Raw genomic sequence first — 9,352 nt, forward strand, 5'->3', positions numbered from 1 at the left:
TTGACTAAAAACAAGTCTTACTTTAAATCCAACATTTTGAGTGTTCCCCAGTGTTATTTAAAGGACACATGACTGTATAAAACAATATTTATTACCATTATTATTATTGTTGTTTTCATTTCACTCTTTCTCATCTGAATATAAAATATGGCATATGGCCATTGCTGCATACACTGGTACAGTAGGTGACGGTATGCACCTTTTTTAAGTCATGATTGCAACCACAGAAGTACATTACATAGAAAACTCATGAGCCGTACGTTTTTGTCGCCGCGAGTCCGCCATCTTGTGTAGCACTACCTTGTTCGTTTGCGATTTTAGACGTTCTTACTGATGGTTTCTGAAATTCTGGACGCGATAAGGCATTAAAATGCCCTACTATGCGGCTGTAAACTACCTGTAAACTACCTTTATAGGCCTATACACTGCGCACGCTGAGCTGCCAAGTTGTGCTACACAAGATGGCGGCGTATGCACTGAAGCACTGCGCGGCGGCGACACCGCGCTCTGTGTGTTGTGTCCGGGTGTGAGCTTTCTACGTCTTTCATTTCTGTGGTTGCAACCCGCCATTAAGCCTAAAGAAGAAGAAGAAGAAGGAGGAGAAGAAGAAGACGACGAAGTAAAAGAAGAAGAAGAGGGAGAAGAAGAAGAAAGAGAAGAAGAAGAAAGAGAAGAAGAAGAGAATAACCCCACCTATAACCCCACCTAGTGTCCCTGTGTATCAGTCTCAAGATGGCTGCGCACAGTGCTACGCTCTCCATGGCCAAAATCCTCAAACCATTTTGGACTGGAGTAGCAGGAACCACAGCCAAAGTAAGAAAATAAAGGGTCCTTTTATTACGACTCCAACGGTTATGTAGATGAAGGCCAAACTGCTTTTTATTGTCATCGTAGCACAAGGTCAAACATTTGCTGGTCAATTGCATTAGTTAGCTTGAAATGGTTTTTCATTTGTAAACGTGTTCTTACAGATGTTTTAAATGGTGTTCTTCAGGTATTTGGGACAACCGTGTCATGTCACAGGAATAAAACGGTGCTGACTGTGAGTTGATTTAAAACCTGGCATTGTCTCAAGTCCAAGTGAATACATGTGATTTTTTTGTGACACTTGGACTGTTACATTTCCTATTTATGGAGAAACTGCTAGTTGAATGACTGTACAATATTTAAATATAATTTTATAGCACAGAATAAACTGTTCAGTATTTGCTTATTGATCATAATTTTGATTTCTTTGCTTATGTCCCTCTGTATTCCTTGCTGTTGTCTTCTAAAGGGAGGAAATATTGTAAGTATCATTTACTACTGTTTACTTATCCCTGTCATTCATTTACAATTGTTTTATGCATTAGATGGTTTCTTTTAACAGGCAAGCTAATAGGATGCCAATGTGGACAGTTTGTTATTAACCCTTAGATGCACAAGTGAGTGGACCCTACACTCTTCCATAAGTGGGTCAAAAATGACCCGTATTAGAATCAATGCGTTTTTATACCAATTTTGTCATTTTAATAATCACTTGTATGATATTTAGTATTATATTTAGGACCACACAAGAATGATTTCATGTTAGAAACATCTTAATTTTTCACTTTTTTCCATCATTGAAAACGAAAATGACCGCGTACAATAGAAAATGTGAGGATCCATTGTGTGTTGCATAAAGGTAAGTTAAAAATGTGAATGGCATGATATCAAAAACATGTTTTTTGAGGAATACATGGAATATGAAATAACAAGAAAACAACCTGACCGGGTAATTTTGACCCACTTATGCATCTAAGGGTTAAAATACATTAAGAACACGGTTGGATTTACACAGTGCATTAAAAACATGAGACAACGCCGGCCTTTTTGTATGCTAACCAGAGAATGTATGCAAACCGAGGCAAGATGCTGACTGGTGTGGACGCTAACTGAGGTTCCACTGTACTGGTTTCATCATCTGACTTTTGCAAGCGCCGGTAATTTCAAATTGAACAGGCTTCTTTTTAGACGTGTATATTAGATTTTGCTTGTTATTCGAATGAGGGTTTTTCACTTATCTCAACAGCTTTAAAGTGCTATTAAAGTATAATTTTCAAAAGTCATCCTTGTCCATTTGTTGGGACAGGTGTGCCATTTTGGGAGTTTGAGTTCCAAAAAACATAAAAATAATATTATTTGAAGGCGGTGGCATTTCAAACTAAATCGATTTTGACGAGAAAAGTTAACCGTGGCATGCGTTCATGACGTTCTTTAATAATTACACACAACACGTCATTGACGTCATATCTTTTAAAATGTATGTGAAGGATGTATGGAAGCGTGTGTGTACCTACATTATATAAGCATTTTTCTACGTCTAAATATCAACACAGCCTCCCCCAGCTAAGTATGGAGGCAGACACACTGTGACTCTCATACCCGGAGATGGAATTGGTCCAGAGCTCTTTAATCACGTCAGAGAAGTTTTCAGGTAGGAAAAAGTGTAAAATCAAACTTTCAACTGTTTCAAGGTGTTGAGTTTGCTACAGGTACATTCCATCTGCCTCCATCACAGGTTCAGCTGTGTGCCAGTGGACTTTGAAGTGGTACATGTTAACTCCGCCTTGGAGACGGAAGACGATATCAACAATGCCATCACCGCCATTCGACGTAATGGTGTGGCCCTCAAAGGTGATTCAGTTACAACTTCTTATCCTATATAATAAATTGATATAAATAATAAATGAACTATTCTTAATTATGCTGACAGGTAACATAGAAACCAAACACACCATGCCCCCGTCTGTCAAGTCCAGGAATAATCTCCTACGGTGAGTTTTAAACTAATACTTGTGTCGGTTGTTATGTTTAATTGTAGTCTTGAATGTCGTTGTTGAGGACGAGTGGTTGGTGGCGTAGGCCACACAGCTAGGAGACCCGAGTTCGATTCCACCCTCGGCCATCTCTGTGTGGAGTTTGCATGTTCTCCCCGTGCATGCGTGGGTTTTCGCCGGGTACTCCGGTTTCCTCCCCCATTCCAAAAACATGCTAGGTTAATTGGCCACTCCAAATTGTCCATAGGTATGAATGTGGGTGGGAATGGTTGTTTGTCTATGTGCCCTGTGATTGGCTGGTCACCAGTCCGAAGACAGCTGGGATAGGCTCCAGCACCCCGCGCCTCTTTTGAGGATAAGTGGTAGAAAATGAACGAATGAATGTCGTTGTTCAATGATTATGTCAACAGCACAAGCCTGGACCTTTATGCCAATGTGATGCACTGCCAGTCCCTCCCTGGGGTCCAGACCCGCCATAAGAACATCGACATCATGATTATCCGAGAAAATACTGAGGGAGAGTACAGCAGTTTGGAGCACGAGGTGAGGCATTGATTGACTGGCCACATACTTTACTCTACATCTGTGTCAGCCTTGTCAAATGCTAATACTTTGTGTGTTTCTTGGTTGCATACTCGTATATACTTGGATAATAACCATAAAATGGTAGTAGATCACAGTCCAGGAAGTGAACTTGTACGTAGCCTGAGGACCACCTGTATAGATATCTTCTTAGACTACAAATAAGTAGACTGATTCAAATGCACCAATTACAGCACTACTTCAGTCATAAACGACCAATAGGCACAGTTCTTACCGATCAATAATTCAGTACTACACTATGTGATTGGTTGTACATGTTGTTTTCTTGTAGAGTGTGTCCGGTGTTGTGGAGTCTCTCAAAATAATCACCAGGAACAATTCCCTCCGCATCGCGGACTATGCCTTTCAGCTGGCCAGAGAGAAAGGGCGGCGCAGGGTCACCGCGGTCCACAAGGCCAACATCATGTGAGCGACTCCGTAATGTTGAATGTGAGTTGTCCGATCCGCTCTAGTCTTACGTAATACTGTGTTGCTCACAGGAAACTGGGTGATGGCTTGTTCCTGCAGTGTTGCAGAGAAGTGGCCTCGGGCTACCCCGACATCACATTTGACAGCATGATTGTGGACAACACCACCATGCAGGTAGCAATATGCACCAGCTCAGGGACAATGTTCAAGTCCAGTGTCCTGCAGTTTGTGTACATCTCTTTCGTCTGTCTAGCTGGTGTCGAATCCGCAGCAGTTTGATGTGATGGTCATGCCCAACCTTTATGGCAATGTGGTCAGCAATGTGTGTGCTGGCCTGGTGGGTGGGCCTGGCCTGGTGCCTGGGGCCAATTACGGCCGCGACTATGCCGTCTTTGAAACGGTGAGTGTTTGATGAGACTTTGCTTTTTACAGGAATCTAAAGTACAGGCGTAGTGTTAGCAAGATAAGCTAATGAACAATCCATTTCCAGGCCACAAGGAACACAGGGAAGAGCATTGCAAACAGGAACATTGCAAACCCCACGGCCCTGCTCCTGGCCAGCTGCATGATGCTTGACCATCTTAAGTAAGTTACATTGCACTTTGGTGTTAATCTGTGGTAGCACTGTTTAGACTCTTCCTTATTTGGTAATGGTAATGGTTTTATTTTATTTGAACATCATAAATGAGCATCATAAATCCTACCCCTCCATCTGGTACTTTTACAACCAGTAACTGTTACATTTGTTCACTTCCTGCTTTCCATAATACAGTCTAAGGTTGTTGTTGTTTTTTTTTTTAAATAATGTACCTTGTACCAAAGTACGAGGTGATATGACCATCCAATGACATAATGGGTACCATAGTAAGTGTCAATATAGTGATATATATAGCACATCATGACTGGTTCAAGACTCTTCATCCTTGTATTTAGCAAACATCAACTGCTTGTATTGTTTCTTGAATTGGCTCATCGTTGTGCATTGTTTGAGGTCCTTACTCAATCCATTCCATAGTTTGATTCCACATACTGAAATGCTATGGCTTTTTAACGTAGTCCTAGCATAGAAGTGTTTCAAATGTACTTCTTCCCTGAGATCATATTTCTCCTCTCTTGTAGAGAAGTATTGGATGACATTTTTAGCTAATTGGTTGTTTTTAGCCTTAGGCATTATTTTAGCTGTTTGAAGATGAACTATATCAGCAGGTTTAAGTATTTGTGATTTTAGAAATAAGGAGTTAGTATGTTCTCTGTAGGCGGCATTATGAATTATCCTTACTGACCTTTTTTGCAGTACATTTAGCCAGTGAAGATTGCTTTTATAGTTATTAGCCCATATTTCCACACAATAAGTAAGATATGGTAGAACCAGAGAGCAATAAAGAGTGTGGAGTGATTTCTGATTGAGAACAAATTTTGCTTTGTTCAATACTGAAATATTTCTGGCCACCTTATGTTGTATATTTGTAATATGAGGTTTCCAACTCATATTTTCATCTATTGTGATCCCCAGAAATGTATTTTCGTTCACCCTTTCAATGTCCACACCGTCTATTTGTATTTGCATGGCTCCAGGCTGTATGATTATGCAACGTTGATCCGGAATGCAGTCCTCACGACCATGAATGAAACCCGGGTGAGTCTGCCTTCACAAGCCAGCTTGAACTAAGATGCGTCACCTTTTTTAACACAAACGGTTTCTCTTCTTGTCCCTTCAGTTGCACACAGCGGATATTGGGGGGCAGGGCACCACTTTAGAGGTGGTTCAGTCCATCATGAGAATCATCCACAGCAGAGGGCAACACACAGCTGACATCTAAAAACAAAATGTCTTTGTATTATTGACATTGAAACGGTTATAGCCCCACCCTTATCTCTTGATAATGCCGCCATTGGAGATCTTGTCTAGTCACATTCTCTGTTCTGTATTGTAAAACAACACACTTTACTGTATGATGAATGCATTTGTCATTCTTTGTGCTGTAACTTGCAATGGAAAAGTCTGTACTGTATACCTTACCGATGGCACGATCTGTATGTTGGCATCATTCCCATGTCATCTTCATTTATCCAGTGCAAACATGAGGCTTTTGCCATGCAAGTCTTTGACTCACATGATCACACTTAAAGCACTTCCTGTCTGAATATAGGCTCATGTTATTTTGCTTATAATTAGGAATAAAAACTTTATCATATACAAATAATTAAATTAATCTGCCTGAAGTATTATTTGTTTATCAAGTACTGTAGCCATAATAGTACACTGTAAGTTTTGATATATGTTTTGTCGCTAGGGGGCAGCAGCTCTTTCCAGAGGAGCCAAACGTGCAGAAATAACTTAGTTCATCATAGCGGCAGTGTTCCAGATGTGGGCTCCAAATCATATGAGAGTATTTTCTGTGTGGGGAGAAAGTGTAGCCATGAAGTTGTTTGCATTGAAGACTCCATTTGTCCATTTCCACCTTTAGAGAACCAAAGTGGTGTGTCCTTGACCTGCCCTCTGCCTGCTGGCCAATAGCCGTTTGACTCCCATTCCACATGAAACCCCTTTGGATCATAAGAAGTCATTCTTTTGGATTTATTCTTTGTATTTGTGCTTTTTGCAAGCGGCTCCCCACATAGGGTCGGCGTGTTCTCATCATTGTCTTTCTCTCATGCAATTGACCTCATATTGCTTCATGATGCACACTCTTCCCTCTTTCACTCATCGCCGCCCCCCCTGAGCCATCCCCTGGAGTCAAAGTAGGAGGCAGATGGCGGTGGATTACAAAGGGGGACCAAAGGGGAAAATGGGGAAATGTACGCAACAGACCAGCGGCCACTTGATCTCCATGGGCCAGCATTCAGTGTGCATCTGCAAAAGGGCCGGCCTCTGTGTGTAATCCAATACCGATCGTTCACTTACGTGTTTCTCTGGCTGATCCAGCCACCGGCCAAAGTGTGATGACACCATGGAAGTTTAGCAGGTGGCTTCCAAAGAGCGGTGCTGTGGGGTGTTTAGCTTGGAGGGGGGGTGCTCAGTCTGGATTCCTGAATCCAACATACATCCATCACATTTGATTGAGCATGCACTTCTGGCTAATTCACAATTTATCCCCCCTCCCCCTGTTTCCCTAGTTGTGTCCGCTGAGGCCGGACCAGACACTTGATTAGGTAAATGATTGCACTAATAATACAAGTTTCATTTACAATTCAAATATAACTAAATGATGCAATGTCAGCAGACATTGTATGTGAATTCTGAAAAGCTCAAAATAACTGAAACACTTTGAAAAGGTATGAAAATCCCCATTTAGAACGAACACGGGGGCTGTTTGGAAGCTGAAGCGCTATTTGAATGCTGTGGAAATATGCTAAAACGTAGACTGAAAGTAAGAGTAAATTGGTCGTTGGAGCTCAAATCAAGAACTGTGGATCCAAGCACGCTACTTTTACTAATTTGTCACAATTGGGGTAGCAGTAGGGTATGCCAAATAAGTCTAGGGCAGGGGTCGGCAACCTTTACTATCAAAAGAGCCATTTTACAAACATAATTTAAAAACAATATCTTTGAAAGTTTCAACCTTTCTTAATTTTGCCATTTTTAACAGCAGAATACAACCCCAGTGCTCCTGTTCAACATGCAGCCCAAAGTCGGTGATATTTACACAACCAACCACTTGTTGCTCATACAACATTAAGACAACCTTCCAAAATGTTCTACTTCTAACAGACATCAACGATAAACAACTGCTTTATCATGATTGTTAAACATTAGCCTTCAATTGCCTATGAAATGAATATGCAGACTTAAACCAGAGCCACAAAAAGTGAAGCTCAAATTAGGTCTACACAAATCGATTCATAGGGAAGCATGCTAAAATCAGAGTCTTAAGGGGTACACAACTGTAAAAAAAAAAAGTTTGGGAACAAACTTTGGGTACAACAACGTACTACAGGAGACAGCGATAGGCTAAAGGATCCAAATGTGGACCTGCCTTAAACTGTACACCCTCAGATAGCCCTACAAGCCTCTATGCCTGAGTTTAGTCAGTAAGACTGACTTCATTATCTCATGATATTATAAATGACAATTTATTATTTAATTTATGGAATTATTAGTTAATTACAAATGAAGGAAATGAACTGGGAAAATGTTGCCTGACAACATTGCCAAAAGTGAGAAAACATGCATGTTATGTTCATTGGCCACTCCAAATTGTCCATACGTATGAATGGTTGTTTGTCTATATGTGCCCTGTGATATGTATGTGTTGAAAAGCTTAATTAACCTTATTATGTCACCTATTATGGGTAATATGAGTTTAAGGTGATCATATGGGCCTCTGCTATCATGTTCAAGTCTTTAACCAAATAAACGTGATAAATCTCTGAGCTAGCTTTTGTATCCTTCCCCTAGACCATGATGTTGAACAATCTTTGCTCTCTTGTCATGTGACAGTTGTTTTGATGCTACCATGGTGCTACTCTTCAGAGAAGATGCAACTTGCCATTGGCCATCTTAAATACCCTTTCTATGATTTGCTTCACCTGTGTATGCAGGTCAAGGGTCAATGAGCTTACCAAACTAATGTGTTCCAATAATTAGTGTTATAGGGATTCTAACCAATAAAACAACAAGGGTGCCCAAATGTATCCACCTGCCTACTTTAGTTTAAATAATGATTGTAGACTTTCTGTAAATCCTATAAAGTTCATTTCCCTTCTCATCTATCCCTGTGTTGGTCTTCTATATGATATATTTACCTGGAATGGATGATCCCAACAACCAGTCATTTAAAGGAAAATCTTGAATATGATCAGGGGTGCCCAAACTTTTTCATACCACTGTACAAATAGCTGCTTCTTGGCTCCAGCGATTCCAAAGATTGTGGTTACGTCAGCGATCAGCTGGCTGTGTTTGGGGGCTCGCCCTGGCTTCCTCTGTAGAGGGACATTCAGTGAGTTCTTCAGCTGTGACAGGCCTAATCTCATGATGGATGGCTCCATCGTTAGTCTTCTGGCCACCAAGTGACGTGATTGGGGTGCTCTGGAAAAATAAAAAGATAAAATGGAAAAGACTGAAAAGGAGAGCGTGTTAATGAACGTGGCATTGGAACATGAAGAAAGAGCCTGGGGAAAGAACAGCATAATATTTAAAGTTACTATTGCAGCCACACGGGAGTTCACGGAGCAGTTGAGTGGCTTCCTTGTCAGCTCGTAGATCACAAATAGATCAACAAATAACCTAATAAAGCTTGTGACTCTTTTCTGACTTTTCTTAAAGGGGAACTGTTTGGAAATCATTTACAATCCTTGTGTGAAACATGAACACATATTTCTTCCCCTTTTCTGTGCAGTATAACGAGAATTTATAAGAAATAAGAAAATGAGAATTTAAGCCTCGGATATGCGGGACACAGCAAATTTTGGTCTTTGGAATAAACTCCATATGAGTTAAAATCAAGTGAATCTGAGTGTACATGCGTGACCATCCATTGACTCCACAGGAGAGTTAATAGAACTCTGCTTTTGGAGTTGATCTTTTACCCCCTATTCAG

General features: G+C 40.8%; 1 protein-coding gene across 1 annotated transcript; it reads left to right on the forward strand.

Moving 5' to 3' along the window:
• Positions 1-557: 557 nt before the first annotated feature.
• On the forward strand, positions 558-8,138 carry idh3g (isocitrate dehydrogenase (NAD(+)) 3 non-catalytic subunit gamma). The gene is made up of 13 exons (XM_058085472.1): positions 558-813; positions 995-1,042; positions 1,277-1,288; positions 2,361-2,458; positions 2,543-2,658; positions 2,738-2,798; positions 3,212-3,344; positions 3,676-3,809; positions 3,884-3,986; positions 4,066-4,212; positions 4,303-4,397; positions 5,388-5,448; positions 5,531-8,138. The coding sequence occupies exons 1-13, from the start codon at positions 733-735 to the stop codon at positions 5,630-5,632; spliced, it is 1,191 nt and encodes a 396-aa protein (XP_057941455.1). The 5' UTR covers positions 558-732; the 3' UTR covers positions 5,633-8,138.
• The last annotated feature ends 1,214 nt before the right edge of the window (positions 8,139-9,352 follow it).

The sequence above is a fragment of the Doryrhamphus excisus genome, chromosome 10 (assembly GCF_030265055.1).
Source record: "Doryrhamphus excisus isolate RoL2022-K1 chromosome 10, RoL_Dexc_1.0, whole genome shotgun sequence".
Lineage (NCBI taxonomy): Eukaryota > Metazoa > Chordata > Actinopteri > Syngnathiformes > Syngnathidae > Doryrhamphus > Doryrhamphus excisus.